At 46.5% G+C, this 15,872-nt stretch overlaps 1 protein-coding gene across 2 annotated transcripts in view; it reads right to left on the bottom strand.

The window, feature by feature from the left end:
- Positions 1–2,485: 2,485 nt before the first annotated feature.
- The window catches only part of TRIOBP (TRIO and F-actin binding protein), a 62,285-nt gene continuing 48,898 nt past the window's right edge, over positions 2,486–15,872 (bottom strand). For both annotated transcript variants that reach the window (XM_083462282.1, XM_083462283.1), the window contains exons 13-21: positions 14,603–15,164; positions 12,922–13,017; positions 11,483–11,630; positions 10,534–10,645; positions 9,185–9,344; positions 7,688–7,801; positions 6,790–6,876; positions 4,498–4,651; positions 2,486–3,276 (exon numbers count right to left, since the gene is read on the bottom strand). In XM_083462282.1, the coding sequence (XP_083318408.1) occupies positions 3,272–3,276; positions 4,498–4,651; positions 6,790–6,876; positions 7,688–7,801; positions 9,185–9,344; positions 10,534–10,645; positions 11,483–11,630; positions 12,922–13,017; positions 14,603–15,164 (1,438 nt within the window). In that variant the 3' untranslated portion in view covers positions 2,486–3,271. The remainder of the gene's footprint in view (positions 3,277–4,497; positions 4,652–6,789; positions 6,877–7,687; positions 7,802–9,184; positions 9,345–10,533; positions 10,646–11,482; positions 11,631–12,921; positions 13,018–14,602; positions 15,165–15,872) is intronic.

The raw sequence follows: 15,872 nt of genomic DNA, 5'->3' as shown, positions 1-15,872 counted from the left end.
TCCGGGATCGTCTTCCTTCAAGTAGCCTCCACCCTTTACCACTATCCTGATGAGTGCATGTATATAAACTGTATATATAAGTTTTTGCATCTAAGTTAAGAGAGTTAACACTTGGGTGCGAGGATGGAGAGGCGAGTAGATAACGTGCTGTTTTGAAACTCTCTTTTTAAGATGTCTTTCCTCTTGACTTTCTGATAACGTATCAGAAACGTTGTTAACAGGGGAGAGGATTGCATTAATGTAAATTCTACATGCCCCGCTAACCAATATTTTAGGGGGGGGGCGTGGATTTTTCTGTAGGAACAAAGTTATCGATGCAGCAGATAGAGTAAAAAGGCAAAACTGCAATAGGTGTTTTTCGAAAAAGGCAAAGATGGAGTGTTTTTAGTGAAATAATGACAACGACAAAAGGTGACATCGCGCTTTTAAAAAAAATTGTGGGCTGAGAAAATTGTTCTCATGGAAGTGGCTTTATGAGGGCTGGGCGAGTGTTTAGTGAAGAGTTGAGAATGATCCTGAAAAAGGACCATGGAAGAAGCAGCCCCGTGCACAATAGCCCATTGACAGCCCTCTGTTGACAGTAGTCATAGTTGCTTTGAAGAGCCTCTCATCAGTCAGCTGATTAATTCTTAAAGAGGGTACAGCCGAGGCGAAAGCTCGCGTCGCTCTGGGCCACCGTAGGATGCCCGAGCCGTGGCTTGTGGGAAATGTAGTCTGCACGCTGCTGGGTGCCCTCTGATGGGCAGCAGCAAATGTAGAGCTCTCAAAAATGCGACGGGATAGGATTGCCGTAAGCAGCCGCTGGCTGGCCAATGCACGGCGCCTGTCAAGAACTCGCCTTCTTGCACTGTGCAAGGAGTGCCCCTTCCTGCTCTCCACATTACGCGCACACACAATATAACAATTTTTTTTTGCAGATTTCGTTCTCCTCAACCGTAAGCAAGATTTCGCTGCCTTTGTTGTAACCGCTGATCGAAGCCACTACAGTGGTTTTCTTTTTGATTTCTCGCGGTAGGTATTATACTTCCCTTTTTGTGGTTTGCCACAGAACTAGTGGCTTCCTCTCGTATCTCTACCGATGCATCAGACGTTTTTTGGAGCGCACCTCGGTGACAGAAATAAGATCGGAAACGGCTTTTTAATGGGCTGTTGTTCTACTACATGCGTTAGAAAGGCTGTTGAGCTCAGTTTCTTACTTCCGAGTAGGCATGCCTAAGACTGCACTGACAGCCATTTTGAAGAACAAATTTGCATTCTTAAAAAGAAACTTCGATTGAAAAGGGAATTTTAAGCAGTAGGTTTACATACAAACCTGTGACAATTACTAATAGTGATTCATATTTAAGATAATTCTATTTTAAAACTCAGGATTTTAATGCCTAGCCCCATCACAAATCTTATTACTAAGGCAAGAGGTGGAGATAAGCAATGGTGTATGACTTATTTTAAAAAACATATAAATGCAGGGCACTAGCTTTCTGCCACGCTAGACAAGAATGGCATTTCCTTTGCGAGTTACCTCATTACCAGGTACTGAAGATACCCATCCCCAGTTTTGTCTATCTTTATTTCACCCCCTGCAGATGCTCCACCTGTCAATCATCTGGCAGGTGACTGGCAGGTAGATGGCCCCATTCACCTGTCAATGATGGCAAGTGGGAAATGACGACCAAGCAGAATTGAACCCTGTCACCCATCAGCTGAGCAGTGGGGGTTCAATCCCGCTTTCTGCAAGGATCTACTGTTAATGTCACCAGCCCACTGGGGTGATTGACAGGTGAGCATGGTTTCAGAAAAACTGATGTGGGCCAAACTGCAGCCTCTGACAGGCCAGAGGTCCCCCCCCCCCTTCAGGACTTTTGTCACAATGCAACGAAGGCCATGGGTGAGGCATGAGGTTACCATATTATTGAAGCTAAGATGATCTGGGTAAATTCTGAAGTACTGGTGCTTTTTGTGACCACTCTCATAGCCATGCTGCTTCCAAGGATTAACTTTGGGCCAATGGATGCATTATATGTAACTTTAATGTCAAGCCAGCTGTTTCTCACAAACCAACTCACTGTGCTCAACATCCAGATTGATGAATAATTTTTGTGAACTCAGAACCACATTTACGTCACCTTGGGTTCCACAATGGAAGAAAACCAGGAAACTAATGTAAGAAATAAAATTAAATGAGCACCGTAAGGACTGCTGTGGTCCTTTCTGGGTCTATGATGATAGCCTTGGGTGGGGGAAATCTCAAGACTGGTGCTTGTGAGGTTTATAAATGCACAGATGGATCTGCAAGAACTATGGTTTCTTGCTTTACAATATGTACTTAACAGTCAAACAAGCTACAGATAAGTGCCAATTATGACGATACCAGAGAAGTAGACATCGCTCTTCTGCGAATGCAGAAGTTGAATATTTACCAAGGCTTAAGTTAACTGTAAAGAATTCATGTTAACTTCTTTTGCCCATGCCAAAAAGCAACACCATCTTTGGTATTTGAGGATTTTTATTAAGTTAGTTTATAATTGTGCAGAAAGAAAGAAAATTCAGCCACCTTCATCATTTGGCTCTGGCGACATTAGCAGTGACATCCCTCCCCACAGGAACACACAGGTGGAAGACTAGCTTCTGGAATGTGGCCGGTGCTGACTTTGCAGTAGGATGCATAGACGTTTCATCGGCATAAGGGGGGAAACAACTGCCTTTGCTTTTAGTACGTGAAAACAAACGGCTGGTCCCAAACAAAAAACAAACCAACCCATATTCTCGGAACAAAACCAGTTTCATTTGAAGAACATCCTCCTCCTCCTCCTGGCACAGTGCATCTCAAAACATGGATCACTGTGGATCAACACTGTCCGTCCAAGGAGACTTGCCATAAACTTGGAACATGTGTAAATTGTGTCTCTTTGCTTGGAAGAGAATTGGAAGCAAGAGGTCATGTGTGGTTTCATATATATTCAAGGACCTGGAACAAGGATTCTGTTGTGACTAAAAGAAGGCTGGGGAGAATCTCTGGCTCACTTCTCTTGTCAACTGCTGGTTAAAAACGTAATACAGGATTTTAAAATATAACACCCCACCCCCATATAAAATATATTTTCATGTATAAAATCCCAAAGAAGGTGCAAGTAGTAGGATCCAGCCCCAAACACGCCGAGTTATGTAGGTGCACGTGATGGATAATCTGATGGAGGCTTGGTCCATTTCCTGGAGAGGGATGCTGGTTGCTAGGATACAGCTTTGTCCTCCAAAGCAAGGTACACAAAGCTGACTAACCTATGGAGCAAACAGACAAAGTTAGGGATATTGACTTACACCTGAAACGTACCAAAATGTGCAAGGCTTAGGAGATGGCAGTCATCATACCACAGGTTTAACAGTTCTTGTTTATAAACTTTTTTTAGTCCCGGGACCATTTTAAGGAAGCACAGGCTTGAATTCAGGCCTATATAACTGTTTCAGGATATTTACCATATTGGCCTGAATACAAGACGCACATGCAAATAAGCCACACCTTTAAAATTCAAGGCTTATTTGCGGGTGCGGCCCGCCTTCTGGCTCTACCGCCATGAATGGGGTGGGGGTGGGGGCGGCTGGCACTCACTTCTGAGCGCGCTGTGCGCCCACCTGGCACTACCTCCCCAAGCCAGCGCCTGGTGGGGGTGGGGCTTGGGCCCCCACGACCCTGTGGGCAGCTGTTTCAGCAGCGATACCGTAAGGTCGTGAATACAAGCCGCACTTAAACTTTTCACAATCGGAATTTGGGGGGGAAATGCGGCTTATATTCAAGCCAATACAGTAGATCCTGTAGAGCAGAGATAGCACTGTGGAATACAGCTCCCATCATCCATGCATGTTGGCTGGGGCTGATAGCAGTTGGAGTCCAAAGGAAAACTAGAGAGGGGAAAACATTGTGCTACTCTTCCTGCCGAGAACAAAGGAAGTGTTCACATCTTAATGTTGGTATTTTTAGATTCTTGGGTCACCAGAAGAATTCTACAGGCCCATTCTGAGCTTATGCAGGGAGGGCAGCCTGCTGCTCTAGGCCTAGCTTCAAAAACACAGGGAAAGTTGGCAATTCAGACCTGTGGCAAGTGAAATTTGTCCCTTCCCCTGGAGCCTGTTGGGCAACATGGAAAAGGGGGAGAGAAAAAAGGAATGGCCCCATCCATTTTGGGGTATGAACCACCCTACTCACCACTAGCATGTGTGCTGCCACATGCTACACCCACACCCATGCATGAGAATGGAGGCAAGAAAATAGCAGCCCCTAAAACACTATTCTTGAAGGAATAGCTTCACATTGTTTTATGTTAAGACTAGTTTTGATCATTGGCAAGCAGAAGGCAGAAATGCCATGTCCAATATAAGTGCCATCCCCCGGGCTGGAAGCAAAGGTGGCCTCTCAAATCCTGTCCCTGCCTCTGCACCCTTGCTCATTCATAGCTATACCCGACGTTCTCTTGCCAGGCCTGATAGCTGCTCTCGTCTACTTGCCGATACTGTTGTGCAGCATCTCCTTCTCTTGCAGGGCTGCCATGGCCAGGCGCAGGTGTTCCTTCAGCTGCTCAATCTCTCGCTCTGACCGCTGTTTGACGTGGTTCAGCTCCATGTAGACATCCTGGTATTTCCCCGAGGCAAACCTCTTATCCTGCAGGGCAAAAGGAATCCACACACTGATATCCAACCCAGAGTTGAGACTCAGTTCAAATCCTATTCTCCAGGATCTCCTGCAGTCTACACACCAGGGATATGGAACCTGTGGCTCACCAGATGTTGTTCAGACTCCAGCCCCCAGCTAGCAAGGCTAACCAACAGGGATAATGGGAGATGGAGTTCAACAACATCTGTCTGTGCTGTCCTCTGCAACAGTCTCAGTAGCTGATAAACAGAAGTAGAAGATTTGGAACAGGGGCAGGGGACCTCAGACCTGAGGGCCAAATGTGGCCCTCAATACTTTCCCCAGGAAACACCTTCCACTCAAGTGCTCTTTACCCAGCTCTGCATTCAAATGCTTTTGGCCTGGCTGGAACATGTCCTTGAAATGTGATAATGCTTTTTGCTTGCCAGGATGTAAGCGTGTGTTTCTCCCTGTATAAACCTCTGACATGTACATGGCAGGAACACAGCCTACTGTTCAGAGTTGAAAATCTCCTCCGTTGCTCTACCTACTTTTTGCCTCTGGCCCTGCCTACCATCTGGTTAACCACTGTGAGAAGGTGGGCCGTTGTCTGGTCCAGCAGGGCTATTCTTCTGAAGATCTGCCGTTCTTTCCCATTTTTCCAAAGTCTATGCCTTCAGCTTCCACTGGCCCTCGATGGTCCAGAAAGGATGGAAGCAAGGAAATGAGTGCAGGGGAGACTTACTCTGACCTAACTTAAGAAGCTGCCTTATACCAAGCCAGACCATGGGTCATAGAATCATAGAGTTGGAAGAGACCCCAAGGGCCATCGAGTCCAACCCCCTGCCAAGCAGGAAACACCATCAGAGCACTCCTGACATATGGTTGTCAAGCCTCTGCTTAAAGATTTCCAAAGGAGCAGACTCCACCACACTCCTTGGCAGCAAATTCCACTGTCGAACAGCTCTTACTGTCAGGAAGTTCTTCCTAATGTTTAGGTGGAATCTTCTTTCTTGTAGTTTGGATCCATTGCTCCGTGTCCGCTTCTCTGGAGCAGCAGAAAACAACCTTTCTCCCTCCTCTATATGACATCCTTTTATATATTTGAACATGGCTATCATATCACCCCTTAACCTCCTCTTCTCCAGGCTAAACATGCCCAGCTCCCTTAACCGTTCCTCATAAGGCATCGTTTCCAGGCCTTTGACCATTTTGGTTGCCCTCCTCTGGACACGTTCCAGTTTGTCAGTGTCCTTCTTGAATTGTGGTGCCCAGAACTGGACACAGTACTCCAGGTGAGGTCTGATCAGAGCAGAATACAGTGGCACTATTACTTCCCTTCATCTAGATGCTATACTCCTATTGATGCAGCCCAGAATTGCATTGGCTTTTTTAGCTGCCGCGTCACACTGTTGGCTCATGTCAAGTTTGTGGTCAACCAAGACTCCTAGATCCTTTTCACATGTACTGCTCTCAAGCCAGGTGTCCCCCATCTTGTATTTGTGCCTCTCATTTTTTTTGCCCAAGTGCAATACTTTACATTTGTCCCTGTTAAAATTCATCTTGTTTGTTTTTGCCCAGTTCTCTAATCTGTCGAGGTCGTTTTGAAGTGTGATCCTGTCCTCTGGGGTGTTAGCCACCCCTCCCAGTTTGGTGTCATCTGCATATTTGATCAGGGTGCCCTTGGGTCCATCATCCAAGTCGTTGATAAAGATGTTGAATAAGACCGGGCCCAAGACAGAACCCTGTGGCACCCCACTAGTCACTCTTCTCCAGGATGAAGAGGAACCATTGATGAGCACCCTTTGGGTTCGGTCAGTCAGCCAGTTACAAATCCACTGAGTGGTAGGGTCCATCTAGCTTAGTAGTGTCTGTACTGAGTGGCAGTGCATCTCCAAAATTTCAAATGGGACTCTTCCAGCCCTCCTTGGAGATGCCAAGAATTGAACCTGGAACTTTCTGCATGAAAGCAGATGCTCTACAGAGCAGATTGATGTTGCAGGTGGGAATCGCACAGTGACATCAGCATCAGGGTACCAAACGACACCACACAGAAGTCAGCGTACAGAATACAACTAACCCTGGCCCTGCCTGCGGGACTTGAGCAAAGGAAGGGCTCTGCCTTTTCCCTGCTGACGAGCGAACCTGACTTGCTCCTAGGAATCTACCTTTTGCATCATTTGGAGTTCATCCCTAAGACACCGGATTTCTTGCTTCAGGTACAGAAGTTCGTTCTCTTTCACTCGCAGCAGCACCTGCAAGAGAAGAGCAGAAGGGGAGAGGTAAGGAAATGGGGTTGAAAACTTGCTGAGGGCACAGGTAAAATAGGCTTCCTAATCCCCTTGGGAGAATAAGCAACAATAGCTAGGTTGCTCAAGTGTCCCATATAGCATATTTGCAAAATGGCTTCTGGTACGAAGCAGAAGATCAGAACACACACACACATTTTCATGAATGGGCCAAGTGGTCGTCTAAGAGTGCAGCTACATTCAGCAAGTCATCCATCTTGAGCAACAACAATTGGGCCTCATCACAAGCTTCTTCAAATAACTACTTCACAGCCTATGGCAGCTTTCCTATTGCAAACTGCTTTGATTTTTTTAATGATGTGGTATATAAATGTTTTTATAAATAAAACATATAACTCTTTGCTACTTCATCATGGCATTGCTTGAGTAAGAAAAGCTTCACCGTCTTTACAGTGCTCACAACCGCCATCTTTTTACGGACTGGGCTGCCCTAAGATTACTCAGGAAGCCCAAAGCCAAGGGTCACTCACACAAAGTCAGACAATATCCACTGTCCTCCATATCAAAATCACTCTCCTTAGTTGCTGTCCTCTGTGTTTTATCTGCTTTACAACCATTCCAAGCACAGTTCTCACAGGCAACTGCACAAACGTTTCCCCTTTCCAGCCTTTGATATCTACTCCTTTCCAAACTGATTACTCTTCTCCTGACACTTTGAAAGCAGCAAGCTCTCAGATATAAGCAGCATTTCATATCTGAGACACTTGGCACACAATGGGCATTGAACCAGGTTATAAAAAGAAACAAGAGTCCTTACCTCCAGCTCACAAGAGTTCCTCTCGTTGTTGTGTGAAGCACCATCACGTGAGCCTTGGGCTGCAATGAAGGCTCGTAGTTGCCCAATTTCCTCCGATAGGCGCCTCTGTAACTCCTGGGGACAAGGAGCAGAAGAGTCAGGCTTCATTTATCTGTTGCTCTTAAACAGGCAGATACTTGGCATCTTACAAAGCCTGTCTTTCCAGGGATCCTCAATGGAAATGGTCAAATCCTAAATGCCTCCAGCTTTAAAATATGCCCCCTGCACAAGAATCCTATGAATTGGCCATCATCATAATCACAGCTGTTGCCAACACCAGTCAGTAGCATGAACCACCACCAGCAGCTCAATAGGAATTTTAGGTCATCGCTGTAAGCCTGACTATCATGGCTACCAGTTCATTTCTGGTCTCCACCCAAAGTGCTGGTTTTGACCTATAAAGCCTTAGGACCCTAAAACCTCAAGGACTGCCCCTCCCCACATGAATGAGCCCAGATCCTGTGGATAGTCATCAGAGGCCCTTTTCCGTGTGTCTCATCTAAGGGAAGGGCAGAGAATGGCCACAAAAAATTGTGCCTTTTTGGTGGTCTTCCCACCAATATTTGTGGAACACTCTCCCCAGGGAACCTTGCCTAGTACTATCATTGTCAGTTTTTAGGTGCCAGACTAAGGGGTTGGTTAGTTATTTTTGTATAGGGAAATTATTTAATGTTTGATGTTTTATTGTGTCTTTATATTTTATTGGAAGCAAAAAAAAATTATCATCATCATCCCAGGCCTTTGGGAATGAAGTTAGCTTCTACTGCAGCACTCATATTTTTGTGTGGTGACAGTCTTCCTCATGTTGCTGGATGCCCATTTTAGGGCTTTTTTCTTTTGGCTTTTAATTAATTGATTTTATCTCTTTATATTTTATATTGTGCAGTTGCTTTGATACCCTTTCATATAAAGCAATTAATAAATGCAATTAATGAAAATACAGTAATGAAATTAATGAAAATCACCATCGTTATTATAATTTATCATTTATACCCCACCCATCTGGCTGGGTTTTCCCAACCACTCTGGGCAGCTTCCAACAAAATATTTAAAATACAATAAAACATCAGACATTAATAAAATTCCCTAAACAGGACTGCCTTCAGATGTCTTCTAAAAGTCAGATAGTTGTTTATTTCCTTGACATCTGGTGGGAGGGCGTTCCACAAGGCGGGTGCAACTACTGAGAAGGCCCTCTGCCTGGTTCCCTGTAACTTCGCTTCTCGCGGTGAAGGTAAATAATGATGAAGATGAAGAAGATACTCTCTTCCACACCAACTTTCTTCTTCCCAATTCCCACCCTTGGATCAGGTGTGGGAAACCTTTGGCCTTTCCAATGTTGCTGAGCAATAATTCCCCTCATTCCCCAGCAACTGCTAGGTCTGATGGAAGTTGTAGTTCAGCAACATCTGGCGGTCCAAAGGTCCTCCACTCCTGTCTACGCAGAAAGCCACTCGCCTGGTTTTGCCGCAGCAACTCCTTTCCCTCCTGTTGGCAGTGCTGCAGCATAAGCTCCTGCTCTTCTGCCTTCTGCACAAGGCCCCCAATCTCCAGGCACTTCTGGGAATACTGCTCTGAAAGCACCTGCAGCTCCCTCTTCAGGGACTCGACGTCAGACCTGCAGCAGAGGTAAAAAAAATAATGCTGTTGCCAAGAGCTGTCATCCCATCCCAGGGCTCTTCCACAAACACGGCTGACTTCCCCGTCTCTGATGGTCTCTTCTGCCGTCACTGGTATCCCAGGGTTCCCCTTGTGGGCTGCACAAGCTGCCCCTTGACCAGAGAACAAAGGTGCTAGATGACAGGTGGGATTGGTCACGACTCTGCACAAATGACCATTGATTACAAGATCATTGTAATCCAGTGAAAACTGATAGCATCTATTATACAACAGCACTTTGGCTTAAGATAGCTGCATGCTCAGAAACACTAAAAGCTGGACAGAGACAGTATTCAGGGCACTTTCCTAACCTAATCTGATTTCCAGTGTATCTTGGGATAAGAGAGTGTCCCAAACCAAGCCATGTGTGTCGCTTCAGGAGAAGGGCTCTTATCAACTTCCCTGAATCACTTTTTGCTTGGTGGGGATATGGTAGTTTAAAGAAAAGACACCGACAAACAGTTTTAGGTGGGAATTTTCTATCCCAAGCCAAATTCAAATGTGCCTCAAGGTGGGAAAATGCCCCAAAATAAAACCATTTGTGGTGTGTCAGATGAAGGGCTCTAATCTGTTTTTCCTGGATTGGTTTTTCTTGGAGAAACCACATGGGACTTTAAAAAACAAACAAACAAGCAAAAGCCAACCAAAAAACTACAACCCAGTACATGAATATTGATCAGAGCAAAAAAGCACCCCAATAGTAAACATCAAAAGTCTTCATTATTATTTTCTTCTCCAGATGTTTTTCATTTACATAACCAAAATGCTAAATTGTTAAGGGTCTGAAACTTCTGGACAGTGTTTACTACCAGGGAGGTAACAATTATTTCTGGAGACTTATTTCTATGTAAATTCTGCAATGTAAAGTGATCTCAGGCTGGATTTCCACCCACACTTATGTGGAAGAGCTGCATGTTGGACAAAAGATCCCGGCATTGGATTAGATGACCCTCCCTTTCAACTCTACAATTCTATGATTCTGTGATTAGTTATCAGGATCCCACAATCCACCCCCATCCCTCCTTTTTATCAGACCCAACGATGTCCCAAGCTGCACTTGGGAACAGACAACCCTTCCCTCCTCTCTAAACTCAGGGACACAATTCCAAGTTCAGAATGGAGGCCGAAGAGCCATTTAAGTTACTTACTGATGCTGCCGCCGGAGTGTGTCGGTGTCTAAACCACCCTTCTGGAAGCTGCGGGTCCTGCCCAGTTCTTTATTCAGCTCTTCCCTGTGTGCCTTCTTCAGTGCTTCAATTGCTAGAGGGAAAGAAAATTTGAAAAATGGGCAAAAGAAACAGAAGCCGGGGAAGACACGCGAGATGTGCTGAAGTAGAAACTGTAATGCATTTTAATGCTTCCTAGCTAAATGGGAGAAGCCAAGCCTTCTTGGGGAAGGGACAGAGCTCAGTGGGGACACAGCACAAGCGTTAAATTCAATCTCTGCCATCTCGCCAGTTTAAACAACAGCAGCAACTGAGAAGGCAGCAGGAAACAAGGAAGATCCTTTGTGCAGGAACCTGGAGAGATTCTGCCAGTCAAGGTAGACAACAGTGGGTTAGATAGACCAATGGTCTGTCTCAGTAGAAGTAAGCCTCAAATGCACACAAAACACCCATTATTCTATTCCATGTATCAGAGAAGATGCTTGAAGATGTCTAGACAATATGCATAAACGCACATACACCTATGTATATAGACATGGCATGTGTCCTGATGATATCAAATTATGTCCCACCTTTCTAAGGAGCTTTAAAAGATGGAAAAGACAGTCACCCCCCAGCCTGCATTCTACCCTCACGATCATGCTGTGCAATAGGTTAGGTTGAGGGTGGTTGGCTAGCCCAAAGTCATCCAATGGGCTTCATATCCATTTAGAGCTGGATTTCCCCAATCCTAGGGCCCGTCTGCACTACACATTTAAAGCAATATCATGCCACTTGAAACAGTCACAGTTTCTCCCAAAGAATCCTGGGAGCTGTAGTCTGTTAAAGCTGCCAGGAATTGTTAGGAGACCGAAGGGACCGCTCTAATGACCATATCTTAGCTAGGCAAAGGGGCACATCCAGCAACCCAAGAACACACAGTAGCTCCTACCTGCCGCTGTAGCAGCTGCCTCCTCAGACAGAAGCCGCTCCTTCTCTTGCCGCAACCGCTCCATCTCCTGCTGGTGATGCCGCTGCAGTTCCGTCATAACCTGTTGATGGGAAGTCTCCATCTCTGCTAAACTGCGCTCACATGCCTCCTGCCAGAGAGACCGGGAGTTGGGGGTGGCGGGGGCGAGAGGAGAGGAGAAGAAAAGAGAATGAAATGCTGCAGGCAGCCTGACTGCGAGACTTAAGTGGGGGGAAATCTAGGGTGAACAAAGGCTAAGCTTGGCAAACCAAGCCATGGACCCCGATTCAAGAGAGATTTCAGGTGCTTAAAAGACAGCTGGCTCAGTGGCCATGTATACCCAACTTTTTCCTATAAGTAGCAGCAGCAGCAGCTGTAGTCATCATGATGTCATCCTACAGCTCTCCCCTTTGTTCAGGGATGGGGAACTTGTAGCCCTGCAGATGATATCGGGCTCCAAGTCCCTTCAGCCCAAGTCATCATGGCCAAGGATCAGGGATGATGGGAGTTGTAGTTTAGTGGCATCTGGAGGGCAATAAGGTTCTCCGCTCCGGCCAGAGCTGGTTGCATGTCTTGAAAACACACACACACACACACACACACACACACACACACACGGTGAAATGGAAATATTCAGAAGTGCCTTTCCCTCTCATGCTTATATCTTGGGTTGCCACATGGGGGCACCCGAAGAGCAAATGATCGCAAAAGAATGGTAGAGATCCCCCATCACAGACACTGTACACTAGATGGAGTCGTATGACCGTTTGTTTATAAAAACCACATCGCAAATGGAAAGAAACGTATAAAAAACACAAAAGCGGGGCAAAACTGAGCCTTTATAAGGCTTACAGTTCATTACATGAAGACTGCAAACCAGTTCTCAATTTCTTCCCGCGGCTTTAATTTATGTACCAACAATTTTTAAAATGTAGTGTGCAAATATACGTATTTTACACTTGTTTCTAGACTGTGATTCAGCAGATGGCTGCAATCATATGGCAACTTGCTTCAGGGGCCAAGAGTGCAATAAACACTTTCAGTGTTAGCTAAACTTGCCGCTCTTTCCTCCAGACCTACGCTTTGCTTATTTTTGGTGCATAAATAGACCAACGAAGGTGACGCATAAGGGCAGGCCAGGATCAGGCTCCCTTCTGATCTTTCCTAAAGCAGACTGCCCTGGCCATGCATTAGGCAGGGAGGTCTTTGCATACAACAGTTACAAATAATTAGCATTGATTACAGATGGGTCTGATTGTGGTTGCTATGGCAGCAATAAGCTATATTAAGTGCAAGCAAATGAGGTTGACTCCACACACACCCAGTCCTTGCTTCCCTGCCCTTATGGCATGGGCTTGGTGGGGAGGAGAGAAAATGAAAAGCTGGCAGATTCAGATCAGCACATTAAGCTATGTTGTTACCTGAGAGATGTAGCCTCGGGGTGCATGCCCATCTCGGTGAGATTTTGCTTCACTGTGAGCACGCAAGGACTCTAGCTGTGACCTCAGAACCTGGACCTGTGTAGGGGGAAAAATGAGGTCTAACCATACTGAAGGATTTCTTCAAATCAACATGCCGCACTAACCTCTGTCTGCCCTTATCCAGTCCCCACCTGCCTGCCATCTTGCCAGTTTAAGGGGTGGGCACTGCCTGGCAGCTTTCCCCTCCTCCTTAGTCTCCATGGTGGTCCTTGCAGGACCTAGCAGGGAGGAGGAGGGAGGATAAAGCTGGAATCAGTGCGTTCTGCCTGTCATGGGCTTTGGCTCCCCCTACTGCCCGTCTCCCTGCCTGCCACCCTACCAATCTCAAGGGGCACCAGCCACCACTGCTCTTTGCAACAAGGCAATATACACTCAGAACAGAGAGAGGCCGAGGCACCCAGAGCAGGGTCAGAAATGAGCCAAGCGCTTTTTGCGACTGGCGAGGGTCCAACTGCGACGGTGTGGAGATCTCTGGATTCTGGGTTGGCAACTGACATCTGGCTGGCCTCTCCAGCTCTCCTAAGCAGGCAAACCAAAGAGCTAATTTACTGCATTTAAATCCCACCTTTTTCTCCAAGGAATACATTGTTCAACCCGTTCCTCAGTTAATCCCTACAACAGGCATGTCCAAAGTTAGTTTCGGGGGCCTAATCCGGCCCGCTGGTCGGTTTAATCCGGCCCCTGGGGCAGTTGTTTAACTCCTGAGGTAAAATCCTAAAAAAAGCTCAACAACTTCGGCCGGCCCTCACATATGTTCACTTCATCAAATCTGGCCCTCTTTGGAAAAAGTCTGGACACCCCTGTTAAGAGGCTGTGAGTTGCCCAAGGTCACCTAGTGAGCTTCATAACTGAGTGGGGAATTGAACCCTGATCTCCCAGGTCTTAGTCTTGACACGCTTAAACACTACACTACCCTGGCTTCCTACAGTACTTCTGCTATGGAGCAGCTATATAAAATAAGTAGGAAAATAAACATGGGGAAAAGCCACATGTCATTTAGAGAAGGATCTGAAAGATTTTCCTGGAAGCTTGAATTTGTTTTATTCTGGATTGTTTTATTTGATGTTTTAATGTGTTGTAAAACCGCTTTGAGATTCCACCCCCCTTTAAAATATAAAGCAATATAGAAATGAAATGAAGAATAATAATAGCAGTAATTAAAAAAAATCTCATTTTACGAGATCACTGTAAGCAGATGAAAACATTAGCAGGATTTTAATCTCACTTGTAATGTGACAAACACTATGGATAATATGGATAGATACAAAATATAAATTATGAAATAATACGCAGTTGAAAATGTTAACAATAGGACCCATGGAGGGGATGGGGGGGGGGAGTCTTGAGATTCAGAGAAATCTCTTTATACGGATATGTATTTGGTATTGTTATAAATTTATATTTGTAAAATCAAATAAAAGCGATATAAATAAATAAATAAATAAATAAATAAATAAATAAAATCTCATTGCAAAAAAGGCACCTAGACATACCAAGGGTTAAGGTGCCATTGGGCAATTAGTTTTTAACACTGACACAAAATATGAAACAAGCTTGTGCAAAAAAGGAAACAGCACTTTCTTCCCCAAAACGCTTAAGGCCACACCATGACTAACCGTACCTCTTTCTCCAGCGCCTCGCTTGCCCCCTCGTGGGCTCCTCTGCCCTGGTTCAGCAGTGCCATCAGGGGCACCCGCTTAGATTCCTTCAGGGGCAAGCGCTCCAGCTCCTGCCACTTCTTCTCTATCTCTTCGCTCAGCCGAGTCCTCTGGGCTTCGGAGAGGGGCCCCCCCGGAGCCTCGTGGCCTCCTGCTTTAGGGCAGACGTCCCCTGCCAGGCCATCTGTCTGCAGGACCCCAGTGGCCGGAGACTCAAACCACTTCCGCCTTTCCTCGGAGCGCAGAGCCAGGTCCCTCTCCAGCTCCTCGCGCTTGGCCACGCCCTCCGTGGCTCTCACACTCCCTCTTGTCCATTGCGGAGATCCGTGGCCCGTGGGCCCCTGCTGCAAGGGGGACAGCTCCACATAGTCAAAAGCGTGGCGCGGCCCATCTGCTCTCCTGCTGCTGCCGCCGCTCCTGGTTACCGCCTCAGATCCTGTGCTTGGCCGCTGCTCCTCTGTCCTGACGGAGCTCTTGGGGGATCCGTAGCTGCGGAAGGAATTCTCCTTATTGCTGTCAGATAGCCTAGAATCAGGAAGAGAGGTGGGAATGGCGCAGGTAAGCACTGCGAAAGTGGGCCATACAAAATTCTCCCCAATCCTGTTATGTGGTCATGCCCAGACCTGGGAACAGCCCAGGTGCAGTCAGCCCTGCTACGTCACGTGGCGACACAAAAGGAAATTTTGTGTGTGGCTGCAGCATCAGGCCAAAGACCCGTCGAGCATCCTGCCTAGGCCTGGGAAATGTATTGATATACAGTGGTGCCTCTGGTTGTGAACAGGATCCGTTCTGGAGGCCCACCTGCAACCTGAACAGAACGCAACCCGCGTCTGCGCAGGTGACGACTTGCCGCTTCTGCGCATGCACATGACGTGATTTTGCGCGTCTGCGCATGCGGAGAAACCCGGAAGTAACCCGTTCCGTTACTTCTGGGTTGCCATGGGATGCAACCTGAAAATGCTTAACCTGAAGCAAACGTAACATGAGGTATGACTGTATCGCCCAGGACAGGTATGAGGGGCAGACCATGACAGAGGCTTCACCTGGCAGTATACTGGCAGCTGTTACAGCTTGTTCCTTCCTCGGCTACTTTAAACTGCTCTGTGGAAGCACAGACAGCTACGTGCTTCTCAGTGGAGCAACTGAAAGAAGCCTCTGGCTTGTGCAAGCCAGAGGTGGGGTGAGAGCAGTTTAATGCTCAGCTGGGGGGTCGGGATCGGGAGCCTTCGTGCC

The sequence above is a fragment of the Podarcis liolepis genome (genome assembly GCF_965112155.1).
Source record: "Podarcis liolepis genome assembly, chromosome: 10".
Lineage (NCBI taxonomy): Eukaryota > Metazoa > Chordata > Lepidosauria > Squamata > Lacertidae > Podarcis > Podarcis liolepis.
Note: the sequence above shows the minus strand (reverse complement) of the source record. Positions and strands in the feature narration are given on the sequence as shown.